Raw genomic sequence first — 16,451 nt, forward strand, 5'->3', positions numbered from 1 at the left:
ATCCAAAGCGATCCAAGGGGGGCTGGATACGTATAAAACCAGGTTATGACTCCTTTAAGTAAACAAGCTGATGGTTCATTCTATCACCAGCAGGTGTTGCTGTTTGATTCACTATCAGATTTCACAGCAATTTTGCACATGAAGTGCCTTAGAATATTTACTTGTAAGAAAGAAGTAATGTATTTGTAAGTGTAAAAAACAAAACATAAGATAAATGAGGAAATTCTTTGACATTGTAAACAAATGTCTGAAGACAGAAACACAAATAATCCCCATGCCAATGCATGTGTTACACAGATTAAATCATCATTTAATGACTTCTGTTTAAACCACAAAAAAGCCCCTGTGCTAAGACCCGACCCCGTTCGGTCATGATGGGGTTTTGGTCGTACGATTTTCCCTCTTATTTTGTAGCGTTGTCTCTTGTGTTGTTGATTTCCTGTTCTGTACTTCCTGGTCCTTGTGGTAACCTCTCGCTTCTGGGCTCTTGACTATTCTACTTTTTTTTATTTTGTGAACCTTAATATATTGAAAATTTAATCCAACCTAAAAGTGGACCATTTCTTTAGAGCTCCCCCTAAACATCTCATGGGCAGCTGAGCTCCCCTGTTAATTGAACCATGGTTTGAATACATATGATTGTAAAATGAGACTTCCTCAGACGTGGGATATCTGTGAAGTTGTTTAGTTAACCTCCAGCTATACTTTCTCAAACATATCAGTGCCAACATGAACAATTATTAAACATTACAATAATGTATTTAAAAAATCCACAAAATGACTCAAATTCAAGGTTTTGTTGTTTTGTATTTTCCCCCAATTTTCTGATACTTTATTGATTAAAACCATCAACAAATGAATGACAATAGAAACAATCTAGTTGCAGCACTAATCCACACAATCTTTACATGAATTTCATGGACATGTTATAGTGTTCTTGCAGATTTAGGCTGCTCTCATGTGGATTTATACCCAGAAGAGAAATATTATCAAGCAATTTCTGCAGGATGTTCTACAGTCAAAGAAAAGACAAATAAGGAGTTTGTTTGTATGCCTGAAACTAAAGTGATATATAGAATCTGTCTGACAATCAACAGTCACACTTGGTAGAGAGATAATGGAGATTCTTACATCAACATTCAGTAAATCATGATGATTGACATTCATTTTTAAATCTGAATAAACGACGAGCACCACTATGAAGAACTGGAGATGAGAGGTTCACGAACGTACCGAATCTATTGATCTTTAAGACGAACGATGGGAATGGAGTCACAGTTGTTTTTTTGTTTTTTTTAATGCACACATAAGCTCCTCCTTTGCTTCTGAGTGTAACGGAGAACAGGCACAAGGGGAGGAGTGCAGCAGAGTACAGGTGGTGCGGTGCTTGTTTGATATGCAAAAATCGCATGACGTCATCTGAGTCGTCCACTTCTGATCTAAATCTTACCCTATCATTGTAAAATGAGTTAACCCCAGGCTGGCTTCTTAAAAACGGATCCACAAGATCTGTCTCCCTTCAAAGAGCCGTAAATTCCATCTCTGCTGAGCGCTCACCTCCCTCCCTGAACATCAGAGAAATCTCACTTTGACACATTTTGATATCAGTAGTTTTAGGATTTGCTTCTCCGATATTGAACCAGGGGAAGAGTTTCTCAGTGAAAGTGTCTCTGCAAGTGTAGATGCGTGACAAGTCTTCAGGGTTGTAGAAAGACACCTTCCCCCCATCATAGTCCAGCTGGACTCTGATCCTCTGGATCCTCTTCTTCACTCTGACAGTCTTACCAGCGCCATTAGCGTATTTTCCATTCTTATATAATAAACTCCAGACTCCATATTTTGGTGAAGCAGATATCTCTTTCTTCCTGTCATATGACTCTTTAGCCAAACCTACAGACCAGTATGGATGGTCTCCCACTTCCACCTCCCAGCTGTGTTTCCCTGAGCTGAAGCCCTCAGAACCCAGAATGGTAGTAAACTGAGTGCTTCTCTCTGGATTGTCAGGAACCTGCAGTTTTTCGTCTCCCCGTCTCACCTTGGTCAGATCATCAGACAGCCAGAGAATGGAGTGTGCCGTGTTTGGGTCCAGAATGACAGGACTGAAGTGAACCACGTCCTTCATCTTCTCCCAGACCCTGAAGGACAGGTTGCCCAGATGCTTGGCCACATCTATCAGCGCCCCTGAGACCAGCTGTGGATCTGACAGTGAGGTCTGGACTCTGGCTCTGGTCTGAGTGGATTTATAACTGCTGAGGAACGGCATGTTGTCTTTCTGCAGGTCTTCTTCAACAGCAGAGATACTGTCTGACAGAGAGGCGATCTGATCCTGGATCACCTTCATCTCTTTGCTGATCCTCTTCCCCTTCTGCTCCTCTTCCTCCCTCAGAGCTGCCAGTCTGGACTCTTCTTCCTCTTTCAGGAACTGGTGCAGCTTGTTGAACTCTGCTCTGATCCGTCTCTCTGTGGACGACAGCTGCTTCTTGGAGTGTTGAATCATTTTACTGTATGTTTCCTCCACTTGTTTGTGTTTGACCCTCTTGTCCTGCAGAGACTCCAAGTCAGATCTCAGCCGGTCCTTCAGGTCTCTGACTGCTTGTTCTATAGGAACCACCTTGTGACCCTGGTGGAGAGAAAACTCACAGACCGTACACACAACTCCATCTTCATCCTCACAGAACAGTTTAGAGTCTTCTGGATGTTTACACACCACCTCCCCCTTCTCCTCTCCCTTTTCTGTCTTAGGTGATCCAGTTTTCTGTCTCTCGGCAAAGGAGTCAGCCAGTCCCTTCAGGGTGAAGTTCACCGGAAGATCGTGTTTGGAGGATTTTCTTTTACAAACGGGACAGTTTTTGTTGTTCGCCTTTTCCCAGAATTGTTCCAGGCAGCTTGAACAGAAGCTGTGGTTGCAGTTCAGAGACACAGGATCTCTGAAAGTCTCTGAACACACGTAGCAGGTCAGGAAACTTTCAAGATCTCTCTCGGCCATTTCTTCTGGTGTGAATAATCCTTTAACTGCAAGACTCACCAAAGCCGTGTCCTTTTACTGATCACAATCCTCATGAACCGTGTTTGTAGGCGACGTCCTTCAGCGTGGAATGGCGTCTCAAGTATGTCGAGTCACCTTCAAGTTTCACTTCTCATCATTTCAGTTAATCATTGACAGCTGACATATAATTTCATCACCAGTAGATACTACGGTGGCCCTGAAGGGCAAACCACAACAGCAACTCGCACAACACGACAATTCAGACAACACCAGTCAACAGTTTGTTACACTATCACTATGAACAGCCCTCTTCACTTGGTTGGTTGCAAAAAATTCCAAGATGGCATCGGCCAAAATCCAAGATGGCATCGGCCAAAATGCAAGATGACGATGGACAAAATGCTGAACTAGATACTTCAAAACCATCAGACAACAAAAGCAGTACCAAATTGCACGTTAAATATTTGCATATTCAAGCATCTGCGTTTGGCGGTGTAACATTTTAACATGACTGAATCTTATTAGATCACTTTGCGTTCCGTCGTTACAAGAACAAAACACCGTTTTAATGTGGCATGAAAGAGAGTCACAAAAAAGTCATGAAATAAATGACAAAAAAGTCATAGTATAGTATGTTTAAAAAAGACGTAGTATAGCATGTCGAAAAAAGTAATGAAAAAAGTTAAAGTATAGTATGTTGAACAAAATCATTGTATAGTATGTCAAAAAAGTCATAGTATAGTATGTTAAAAAAAGTCATAGTAAAGTATATTAAAAAAGCCATAGTATAGTACGTTAAAAAAGTAATAGTATAGTATGTTAAAATAGTCAAAGTATAGTATGTTAAAAAGGTCATAGTATAGTATGTTAAAAATTCATAGTATATTATGTTAAAAAAGTCATAGTTTAGTATGTTAAAAAAGTAATTGTATAGTTATGTTAAAAAAAAGTAATAGTATAGTTACTAGTATGTCGAAAAAATTCATAGTATAGTATGTTAAAAAAAACGATGAAACATGTCAGAATAAAGTACGTCTAAAAAAAGTCAGTATAGTATGTTAAAAAAAAGTCACAGTATAGTATGTTAAAAAAAAGTCACAGTATAGTATGTTAAAAAAGTCAAATTCATAAAAATGTAAGTCAAAATAAATTCATAAAAATTATTACAAATTATTAAAATGTCTTAAAAATTGCTCGTATCGCGTGTTGCACCAAGTCTGAGTGTAGTAAGTCCAAATCAGTCATAAAAAGACATGGTCAAATTCTTCCCCAAAAAACAAAAGGTCATACCATAGCATGTTGAAAATTCACAAACAGGCAGATGGTACGGTAACGAGACAGGAAAGATTCATGTTAGACATGAAGATCAAAAGGAACCACGGCTGGCCATCTTTCTACTTCAACATCCACAAGAGACGAGGTCGAGTCAGTCAACAGTTCATATGATTGTAAAATGAGACTTCCTCAGACATGTGGGATATCTGTGAAGTTGTTCAGTTAACCTCCAGCTATACTTAGTCAAACATATCAGTGCCAACATGAACAATTATTAAACATTACAATAATGTTTTAAGAAAAAAATACACAAAATTACTAGTTTTTTTGTATTTTATCACAATTTTCTGATACTTTATTGATTAAAACCATCAACAAATGAATGACATGAAACAATCTAGTTGCAGCACTAATCCACACAATCTTTACATGAATTTCATGGACGTGTTATAGTGTTCTTGCAGATTTGGGCTGCTCTCATGTGGATTTATACCCAGAAGAGAAATATTATCAAGCAATTTCTGCAGGATGTTCTACAGTCAAAGAAAAGACAAATAAGGAGTTTGTTCGTATGCCTGAAACTAAAGTGGTATATAGAATCTGTCTGACAATCAACAGTCACACTTGGTAGAGAGATAACGGAGATTCTTACATCAACATTCCGTAAATCATGATGATTGACATTCATTTTTAAATCTGAATAAACGACGAGCACCACTATGAAGAACTGGAGATGAGAGGTTCACGAACGTACCGAATCTATTGATCTTTAAGATGAACGATGGGAATGGAGTAGCTTTTTTTCTTTTTTTTAATGCACACACAAGCTCCTCCTTTGCTTCTGAGTGAAACGGAGAACAGGCACAAGGGGAGGAGTGCAGCAGAGTACAGGTGGTGCGGTGCTTGTTTGATATGCAAATATCGCATGACGTCATCTGAGTCGTCCACACTGCCTTTACGTGAGAGCCTCAGAACCACCGCCGTCTCAACAAGGAGGATGACCTACTTCCTTTGAAGTGAGTGGCGACCTTAAAAAGATAAAATGAGCCAAAGACAACGCAGCAGCATCTGGATGCACGTTTCTCATGACACAAACGGTAAAACAAAGAGTAATATTTGACAGAAAAACATCTCATTCAAATCCGGGTCAATGAAGCATAAAACCAAAGTAAATTATAATCAATATCTCAGAATAACTCAGATTTCCCACCAGTAGAATATATGTTGATGGGAAGTCTGCATTTGAATGATTCTGATCTAAATCATTGTAAAATGAGTTAACCCCTTAAAAACGGATCCACAAGATCCGTCTCCCTTCAAAGAGACATAAATCCCACCTCTGCTGAGAGCTCACCTCCCTCCCTGACAATCAACAGTCACACTTGGTAGAGAGATAACAGGGAGATTCTTACATCAACATTCAGTGTTTCTAAACAGTAAATCATCATTCAAATGAAACACTGATCTTTATGAAATCCTAATGAGTCGCTGAGAGCTCACCTCCCTCCCTGAACATCACAGAAACCTCACTTTCACACATTTTGATATCAGCAGGTCTAGCATCACTAGCTCGTCCGATGCTGAACCAGGGGAAGAGTTTCTCAGTGAAAGTGTTTTTGTAAGTGCAGATGTGAGTCATGTCTTCAGGGTTGTAGAAAGACACCTTCCCCCCATCATAGTCCAGCTGGACTCTGATCCTCTGGGGACTCTTCTTCACACTGACAGTCTCACCATTGCCATAAAAGTATTTTCCATTCTTATATAATATACGCCAGATTCCATTTTCTGGTGAAGCAAATATCTCTTCCTTCCTGTCATATGACTCTTTTGCCAAACCTACAAACCAGACAGGATGGTCTCCCACTTCCACCTCCCAGCTGTGTTTCCCTGAGCTGAAGCCCTCAGAACCCAGAATGACGGGATAGTAAGTGCTTCTCTCTGGATTGTCAGGAAGCTGCAGGTCTGAGTCTCCCCCTCTCACCCTGGTCAGATCATCAGACAGCCAGAGTCTGGAGTTTGCAGTGTTTGGGTCCAGAATGACAGGACTGAAGTGAACCACGTGCTTCATCTTCTCCCAGACCCTGAAGGACAGGTTGCCCAGATGCTTGGCCACATCTATCAGCGCCCCTGAGACCAGCTGTGGATCTGACAGTGAGGTCTGGACTCTGGTTCTGGTCTGAGTGGATTTATAACTGCTGAGGAACGGCATGTTGTCTTTCTGCAGGTCTTCTTCAACAGCAGAGATACTGTCTGACAGAGAGGAGATCTGATCCTGGATCACCTTCATCTCTCTGCTGATCCTCTTCCCCTTCTGCTCCTCTTCCTCCCTCAGAGCTGCCAGTCTGGACTCCTCTTCCTCTTTCAGGAACCGGTGCAGCTTTTTGAACTCTGCTCTGATCCGTGTCTCTGTGGACGACAGCTGACTCTTGGTGTGTTGAATCATTCCATCGTATGTTTTCTCCACTTGTTTGTGTTTGACCCTCTTGTCCTGCAGAGACTCCAAGTCAGATCTCAGCCGGTCCTTCAGGTCTCTGACTGCTTGTTCTATAGGAACCCCCTTGTGATCCTGGTGGAGAGAAGACTCACAGACCGTACACACAACTCCATCTTCATCCTCACAGAACAGTTTAGACTCTTCTGGATGTTTACACACCACCTCCCCCTTCTCCTCTCCCTTTTCTGTCTCAGGTGATCCAGTTTTCTGTCTCTCTGCAAAGGAGTCAGCCAGTCCCTTCAGGCTGAAGTTCACCAGAATTAATTCTTTGGAGGATTTTCTTTTACAAACGGGACAGTTTTTGTTGTTCTCCTTTCCCCAGAATTGTTCCAGGCAGCTTGAACAGAAGCTGTGGTTGCAGGTCAGAGACACAGGATCTTTGAAAGTCTCTGAACACACGTAGCAGGTCAGGAAACTTTCAAGATCTCTCTCGGCCATTTCTTCTGTGTGAATAATCCTTTAACAACAAGACTCACCAAAGCCGTGTCCTTTTACTGATCACAATCCTAATGAACCGTGTTTGTAGGCGACGTCCTTCAGCCTGGAATGGCGTCTCACTTCAAGTACGTCGAGTCACCTTCAAATTTCACTTATCATTTAAGTTAATCATTGACAGCTGACATATCATTTCATCACCAGTAGATACTACGGTGGCCCTGAAGGGCAAACCACAACAGCAAATCACACAACACGACAATTCAGACAACACCAGTCAACAGTTTGTTACACTATCACTATGAACAGCCCTCTTCACTTGGTTGGTTGCAAACAAATTCCAAGATGGCATCGGCCAAAATCCAAGATGGCATCGGCCAAAATCCAAGTTGACGATGGACAAAATGCTGAACTAGATGCTTCAAAACCATCAGACAACAAAAGCAGCACCAAATCGCACATTAAATATTAGCATATTCATGAATCTGCATTTGGTGGTGTAAAATTTTAACATGACTGAATCTTATTAGATCACTCTGCGTTACAAGAACAAAACTACGTTTTAATGTGGCATGAAAAAGAGTCACAAAAAAGTTATGAAATAAGTTCCAAAAAAGTCATAGTATAGCATGTTTAAAAAAGTCGTAGTATAGCATGCCGAAAAAAATAATACAAAAGTAATAGTATAGTATGTCGAAAATAGTCATAGTATAGTATGTTAATAAAGTCATAGTAAAGTATGTTAAAAAAGTCATAGTATATCTCCAAGAGCATGGTGTCCAAAATGGCAGCAGCGGTAGGTAGAGGTGCCGCTGGTGGAGTGAGAATCCGAACAAAACGTGATATATACACAACTGCCAGTGGGAAAGTTATTCTGGAAGACGAACTTTTAAACTTTCTTGTTGTCAAAATGAAAACCCTGAGTCAAGATGACATTGTGTTAATGGCTGTGAACCACTTCGGATCTGAGTGGATTGAGAACTCCAAGAAGGTGCTGTTTGAACTCTGCCCAAGCACCCAGCGCAATGTGATACACAAAGGGGCACTAAAAGACACTAACAATGTCAAAAGCTGTTTGAAACTGCTTAATGAGGTTGGTGAAAACATCCCTTGTTTCGTGTCTCATTACCTCGACGAACTTCCGCCAGTGATTTTTAATAGCCCGGATGTGTCCTGCCTGTTTAGCAGAATTGAACATCTTAGCGCGGAGGTCACAGTTATGAAGCAGGCTATGTCTACTCAGACAAGTGCCTGTGAGGATCTACGCGCGGTAACGGTGGATATAAGACAACGTCTGTGTGCGATCGAAAAAGCCTGATTCGAGCTGTGGCTACTCCACGGGCGTGTGAGGTGAACCAGGCCGGCGGCAGCGAGGAGACATCTAGCCGGAGTTCATACTGTGCTACACTTGCACCTGGCGGGAGAAGCGCAGCAAAGGGAGCCACGGGCGACAATGGCATTGCAATATCACCTAAATGGACCCGTGTTGTGAAGGAGGGTCGCCAATTAAAATATGCCACTGGGAAATCTACTACGCAGTCCAAACCCCACCTGAACCCCTCCAGAGAGAAGAGGACAACCGGGATTGTTGGATCTTGTGCTGGGGGGAGCATACAAGCCATAACAACAAAGTCGGTGAGTGTTTTCGCTACACACTTCTCGCCTGACTTGGAGCCGGACACACTAGCTATTTACCTGAAAGAAAAACCGTGATGTCACTTGTGAAAAGATAGACACTGTACATGCACGCTGCGGCTCATTCAAAGTAACTGCCATATGCAGAGAGGTGGGTGAAATGTATGAACCAGCTGTGGCCAGAAGGGACTTTTGTGAGGCGCTTCTTTGAGGCGCGCAAACCCAGGGCTGCTGCAGGCCCAGTGGATGAGTTTGCAAGGAAAGTGGCGTCTGAGAACGGGACTGAAATTTAGATATGTCTGTGTCTACAATGACGGGTATTAGAGTTGTGTCATACAACTCGCATGGCCTGCGCCTCGGACATGGGGCAGGGGACAAAGCGCAGCGAATCGTAATTGACAAGCTTTTGGAGAACACTGACATTTGTGCATACAAGAAACGTTTTTAGCGAAGCAGGATTTAGATCAACTAAACTCTGTTAATAATGACTTCCATGGAGCAGGGGAGTCTACAACAGATCTAAGCACCGGTATCCTGAGGGGCAGAATTCCTGGGGGAGTGGCCATACTTTGGCACAAGAAATACGATCCACTGATCACGGTTATTAGGCTTGAGATTGACTGGGGCATTGCCATCAAAATTGTACATAATGATAAAGCTTTTGTTATCTTAAATGTGTATACTCTTTATGAATGTAATACAAATGAGTATGAATATATTAACAGGCTTGGTTTCATAAGCTCGTTTATTAAGGAAAATGCATATACTTGTATATGTATTGTGGGTGACATGAATGCTGATATCTCAGACAAGAAATCCTTGTTTGGCCAACACCTAGTGCAGTTCTGTGAAGACAGCAAGCTGGTTCTCTCCAGCAAGGTGCTTTTGCCTGTAGATAGCTACACATACACAAGTGAAGCATGGCCTACAACATCCTGGCTGGATCACTGTGTATGTACAGCTGATGCTCATGACTGTTTAGAGAAGGTGGAAATCATGTATGAGATGGCTACAACCGATCATGTACCTGTTTCATTGATGTTAAATGTTGAGAGCCTACCTGAACTGTCCAGCCTTGATAGCCATGATCTAAGTGAGAAACTAGACCGGGCAAGGATGTCAGAAAAGGATCTCTGGCATTACAAGTTATTGACTGATAATTGTCTTAGTAATGTTGTTATACCATCTGCTATCCTATGTGATGACATTAACTGTAATGACCAGATACATAGTAAAGGTCTCTGTATAATGTGTGAGAAGATTGTAAACTGTCTTATCAGTAGTGGTGTTCTAAGAATTTTGTATAACCTCATGTCTTAAAGTTTTTTTCAGGTTACAGCTTTATGTGTTGAACTGCTTATTACTTTAGTATCCTGATGGCTGACCTAAATGTTATCAGAGGCCTGGTAGTCATGATGTCTTGTTCTGCATGAAGGTTAACTGACACGTTATCTCCTGTGCCTTTAAAACACTCAAGTCACAACAGTGATTTGAGCACTTCCTCTGTAGCATCCTCACACGTTGTTGCATTGTAACTGCTCCTCTTGTACAAGATTAAAGTCAGACGTCGACTTTACTTATGTCTCCGATCTCCTCCTTGGGTGAATTTATTCGTTTACGGGAAAATTCTTTTAACAAGTGGTAAACGTTTCTGCAACAAAAGACGTAAACAACATAATTCCAGACCAGGATGGAATGAATATGTGAGGCCAAAGAAGCTTTTAAAAACCTGGGTGTTATCAGGGAGAGCTAGACATGGCCCGAGGTTGAGTGTAAAAAACAGGCAAATGCATGATTCAAGTATGCTGTGCGTTTTATTAAAAGAAACGAGCAGGCTATGAGGGCGAACGCCATGGCCAAAAAGCTTCAGCAAAATAATGCCAATGACTTCTGGAAAGAAGTTAAGGTTATTAATAACAGTAAGATGCCTTTGCCGTCTAGTGTTGCTGGGGTCACTGGACCTGAAAATATTGCAGAACACTGGAGCAAACATTACAGTAACATTTTTAATTGTGTTAAGAGTGAGACATTTTATGCTGGAAATGTTCTTTTTAACAACAGTGTGTTTATTAGACCTGATGATGTGTACTATGCCATTGAGAAATTGTCCATGAACAAAGCATGTGGTCTTGATCAGATATCAGCAGAACATCTAAAACATGCCTGTCATAGATTACATGTCTTGCTTGCTATGTGTTTCACTGGGTTATTAATGCATGGCATACTGCCTGACTCTATGTTGTCTGTACTGTTAGTGCCTGTGATTAAAGACAAAACTGGAAAAATCTCCAGCATAGATAACTACAGGCCTATTGCTCTAGCTAGCATAATTTCTAAAGTGCTAGAAATAATTATTTTAGATCGGCTTAGTGAGTATGTAGGAACCGCTGACAACCAGTTTGGTTTTAAAAGCAAGCTTGGTACAGATCAGTGTGTGTATGCTCTAAAAGAAATCATTAGTAAATACAGACGGCAGAACTCCACCATGTTTATGTGTTTCCTAGATGCGTCAAAAGCATTTGATAGAGTCAATCATGGCAAACTGTTTTCCAAACTCCAAGAGCGTGGTGTCCCACTTCACTTGATAAGGATCCTGCAGTTCTGGTACACGCAACAGACCATGCAAATCAGATGGGGCAGTAGTATATCTGCACCCTTTCATGTAACTAATGGGGTGAGACAGGGTGGCATCTTGTCACCTCTCCTCTTCAATATTTACATGGATGATCTCTCCATGAAGCTTAGTCAATGCAAGACTGGATGTATGGTAGGTGATAGTCTCATTAACCATCTCGTATATGCTGATGATCTGGTCATCATGTCTCCATACAGTGCTAGGCTACAGCAATTACTTAAAGTGTGCTCAAGCTATGGAGCCCAGTATGACATTATGTTTAACCCTAAGAAGAGTGTCATTCTGATTGCTAAAACTAAGGAGGATCAGAAGCAAAAGTTTCCCTCATTTCTACTGTCTGACCGCCCGTTAGATGTTGTTAAGAGACTACGGTATTTGGGTCACATCATCAATGAGGATCTGTGTGATGATGATGACATCCGGCGTCAGTGCTGTAAGCTCTATGCTCAGGCCAATATGCTGGCCCGCAGATTCCATATGTGCACGGATGACGTTAAAGTTAGTCTCTTCAGAGCCTACTGTACTCCTCTTTACACAGCTCATCTCTGGTGTAAATATACCACAGCAAAGCTAAAGAAGCTACAGGTAGCATATAATGATGCATTCAGGATCCTCCTTAAGCTGCCAAGATGGACAAGTGCAAGCACTTTATTTGTTAATAGTAATGTCCCCACCTTCCATGCTGTGTTGAGGAATCTTATGTATACATAGTATAGTATGTTAAAAAAGTCATTGTATAGTATGTTAAACAAAATTCATAGTAAAGTATGTTAAAAAAAGTCATAGTATAATATGTTAAACAAAATTCATAGTAAAGTATGTTAAAAAAGTCATAGTATAATATGTTAAACAAAAATCATAGTAAAGTATGTTAAAAACGTCATAGTAAAGTATGTTAAAAAGTCATAGTAAAGTATGTTAAAAAAGTCATAGTAAAGTATGTTAAAAACGTCATAGTAAAGTATGTTAAAAAAGTCATAGTAAAGTATGTTAAAAACGTCATAGTAAAGTATGTTAAAAAAGTCATAGTAAAGTATGTTAAAAACGTCATAGTAAAGTATGTTAAAAAAGTCAGTAAAGTATGTTAAAAACGTCATAGTAAAGTATGTTAAAAAAAGTCATAGTAAGGTATGTTAAAAAAGTCATAGTAAAGTATGTTAAAAAAGTCATAGTAAAGTATGTTAAAAACGTCATAGTAAAGTATGTTAAAAAAAGTCATAGTAAAGTATGTTAAAAACGTCATAGTAAAGTATGTTAAAAAACGTCATAGTAAAGTATGTTAAAAACGTCATAGTAAAGTATGTTAAAAAAGTCATAGTAAAGTATGTTAAAAAAGTCATAGTAAAGTATGTTAAAAACGTCATAGTAAAGTATGTTAAAAAAGTCATAGTAAAGTATGTTAAAAACGTCATAGTAAAGTATGTTAAAAAAGTCATAGTAAAGTATGTTAAAAACGTCATAGTAAAGTATGTTAAAAAAGTCATAGTAAAGTATGTTAAAAACATAGTAAAGTATGTTAAAAAAGTCATAGTAAGGTATGTTAAAAACGTCATAGTAAAGTATGTTAAAAAAGTCATAGTAAAGTATGTTAAAAACGTCATAGTAAAGTATGTTAAAAAAGTCATAGTAAAGTATGTTAAAAACGTCATAGTAAAGTATGTTAAAAAAGTCATAGTAAGGTATGTTAAAAAAGTCATAGTAAAGTATGTTAAAAAAGTCATAGTAAAGTATGTTAAAAACGTCATAGTAAAGTATGTTAAAAAAAGTCATAGTAAAGTATGTTAAAAACGTCATAGTAAAGTATGTTAAACAAAGTCATAGTATAATATGTTAAACAAAATTCATAGTAAAGTATGTTAAAAAAGTCACAAACTCAAAAAGACAAAATGAGCCAAAGACAACGCAGCAGCATCTGGATGCACGTTTCTCATGACACAAACGGTAAAACAAAGAGTAATATTTGACAGAAAAACATCTCATTCAAATCCGGGTCAACAAATAATTTGCATCGCCACTTTAAACACCTGACAGTGAAAGTGGCGAAGCATAAAACCAAAGTAAATTATAATCAATATCTCAGTATAACTCAGATTTCCCACCAGTAGAATATATGTTGATGGGAAGTCTGCATTTGAATGATTCTGATCTAATTCATTGTAAAATGAGTTAACCCCTTAAAAACGGATCTACAAGATCCGTCTCCCTTCAAAAAGCCATACATCCCATTTCTGCTGAGAGCTCACCTCCCTACCTGAACATCAGAGAAACCTCACTTTGACACATTTTGATATCAGCAGTTTTAGCATCACTGGCTCGTCCGATACCAAACCTGGGGAAGAGTTTCTCAGTGAAAGTGTCTCTGCAAGTGCAGATGTGAGTCATGTTTTCAGGGTTGTAGAAAGACACCTTCCCCCCATCATAGTCCAGCTGGACTCTGATCCTCTGGATCCTCTTCTTCACTCTGACAGTCTTATCAGCGCCATAAATGTATTTTCCATTTATATATAATAAACGACAGATTCCATATTTTGGTATCACAGGTAACTCTTCCTTCCTGTCATGTGACTCTTTTGCCAAACCTACAGACCAGTGTGGATGGTCTCCGACTTCCACCTCCCAGCTGTGTTTCCCTGAGCTGAAGCCCTCAGAACCCAGAATGACGGGATAGTTTGTGCTTCTCTCTGGATTGTCAGGAACCTGCAGGTCTGAGTCTCCCCGTCTCACCCTGGTCAGATCATCAGACAGACGGAGATTGTCAGCTGCAGTGTTTGGGTCCAGAATGACAGGACTGAAGTGAACCATGTCCTTCATCTTCTCCCAGACCCTGAAGGACAGGTTGCCCAGATGCTTGGCCACATCTATCAGCGCCCCTGAGACCAGCTGTGGATCTGACAGTGAGGTCTGGACTCTGGTTCTGGTCTGAGTGGATTTATAACTGCTGAGGAACAGCATGTTGTCTTTCTGAAGGTCTTCTTCAACAGCAGAGATACTGTCTGACAGAGAGGAGATCTGATCCTGGATCATCTTCATCTCTCTGCTGATCCTCTTCCCCTTCTGCTCCTCTTCCTCCCTCAGAACTGCCAGTCTGGACTCCTCTTCCTCTTTCAGGAACTGGTGCAGCTTGTTGAACTCTGCTCTGATCCGTCTCTCTGTGGACAACAGCTGCTTCTTGGAGTGTTGAATCATTCCATCGTATGTTTTCTCCACTTGTTTGTGTTTGTCCCTCTTGTCCTGCAGAGACTCCAAGTCAGATCTCAGCCGGTCCTTCAGGTCTCTGACTGCTTGTTCTATAGGAACCACCTTGTGACCCTGGTGGAGAGAAAACTCACAGACAGGACACACAACTCGATCTTCATCCTCACAGAACAGTTTAGACTCTTCTGGATGTTTACTACACACCACCTCCACCTTCTCCTCTCCCTTTTCTGTCTTAGGTGATCCAATTTTCTGTCTCTTGGCAAAGGATTCAGCCAGTCCCTTCAGGGTGAAGTTCACCGGAAGATAGTCTTTGGATGATTTTCTTTTACAAACAGGACAGTTTTTGTTGTTCTTCTTTCCCCAGAATTGTTCCAGGCAGCTTGAACAGAAGCTGTGGTTGCAGGTCAGAGACACAGGATCTCTGAAAGTCTCTGAACACACGTAGCAGGTCAGGTAACTTTCAAGATCTCTCTCGGCCATTTCTTCTGGTGTGAATAATCCTTTAACAACAAGACTCACCAAAGCCGTGTCCTTTTACTGATCACAATCCTAATGATCCGTGTTTGTAGTCGACGTCCGTCAGCCTGGAATGGCGTCTCACCTCAAGTATATTGAGTCACCTTCAAGTTTCACTTCTCATCATTTTAAGTAAACAAGCTGACGGTTCATTCTATCACCAGCAGGTGTTGCTGTTTGATTCACTATCAGATTTCACAGCAATTTTGCACATGAAGTGCCTTAGAATATTTACTTATAAGAAAGAAGTAATGTGTTTGTAAGTGTAAAAAACAAAACATAAGATAAATGAGGAAATTGTATACAAATTGTAAACAAATGTCTGAAGACAGAAACACAAATAATCCCCATGCCAATGCATGTGTTACACAGATTAAATCATCATTTAATGACTTCTGTTTAAACCACAAAAAAGCCCCTGTGCTAAGACCCGACCCCGTTCGGTCATGATGGGGTTTTGGTCGTACGATTTTCCCTCTTATTTTGTAGCGTTGTCTCTTGTGTTGTTGATTTCCTGTTCTGTACTTCCTGGTCCTTGTGGTAACCTCTCGCTTCTGGGCTCTTGACTATTCTACTTTTTTTTATTTTGTGAACCTTAATATATTGAAAATTTAATCCAACCTAAAAGTGGACCATTTCTTTAGAGCTCCCCCTAAACATCTCATGGGCAGCTGAGCTCCCCTGTTAATTGAACCATGGTTTGAATACATATGATTGTAAAATGAGACTTCCTCAGACGTGGGATATCTGTGAAGTTGTTTAGTTCACCTCCAGCTATACTTTCTCAAACATATCAGTGCCAATGTTGCCTCCCTAGCTGGATAGCCAGGGAGATCGTAGTCTGTGGTAAGAATAAAGGAGATGCACGTTGTGCTGGTGTTAACTTCACGGCAGCAGGATTTATTCTTCCTCTTGACATGGAAAACTAACTTCAGGTGTCAACATTTCTATAGAATCATAATGGCCTTCTCTTTATCATTGTAAACATAACAAATTATTCACATGTTCATCTGCTTTACAACACTCAACTGTTCAACTCTCAGACACATTGAACAAATACATTTTAACCCATTAATCCAACATTTTATTATGTTCTCTAATCTATACTATTGTTTATCATCATGAAATAATGCATTTGTTTTTAACCAGTTTTTAACCAATTTTTAACCAACACAGTTTCCTATATATTATGAAATTACCTTTTTAACGTGTAAGCTATCATCTACTTTTATCCATGTTATTCTAAATCAATCATGAATCAACATTACACTCTTTGT

General features: G+C 40.2%; 3 protein-coding genes across 3 annotated transcripts in view; all 3 read right to left on the minus strand.

The window, feature by feature from the left end:
- Nucleotides 1-16,451, minus strand: part of LOC311032218 (uncharacterized protein) — a 34,941-nt gene that overhangs the window by 12,495 nt on the left and 5,995 nt on the right. The window contains exon 2 of the mRNA XM_084038853.1: nucleotides 14,040-15,189. Coding sequence (XP_083894979.1) covers nucleotides 14,040-15,189 — 1,150 coding nt within the window. The remainder of the gene's footprint in view (nucleotides 1-14,039; nucleotides 15,190-16,451) is intronic.
- LOC311032185 (nuclear factor 7, brain-like) lies at nucleotides 1,520-3,078 on the minus strand (the record flags this gene model as incomplete). Its single annotated transcript, XM_084038823.1, has 1 exon — nucleotides 1,520-3,078. Exon 1 carries the CDS (start codon nucleotides 2,984-2,986, stop codon nucleotides 1,520-1,522), a length of 1,467 nt encoding a protein of 488 aa, XP_083894949.1. The 5' UTR covers nucleotides 2,987-3,078.
- On the minus strand, nucleotides 5,739-7,291 carry LOC311032186 (nuclear factor 7, brain-like; the record flags this gene model as incomplete). The annotated part of the gene is made up of 1 exon (XM_084038824.1): nucleotides 5,739-7,291. The coding sequence occupies exon 1, from the start codon at nucleotides 7,191-7,193 to the stop codon at nucleotides 5,739-5,741; it is 1,455 nt and encodes a 484-aa protein (XP_083894950.1). The 5' UTR covers nucleotides 7,194-7,291.

This window comes from Eutrigla gurnardus (assembly GCF_963514095.1).
Source record: "Eutrigla gurnardus genome assembly, chromosome: 21".
Classification (NCBI taxonomy): Eukaryota; Metazoa; Chordata; class Actinopteri; order Perciformes; family Triglidae; genus Eutrigla; species Eutrigla gurnardus.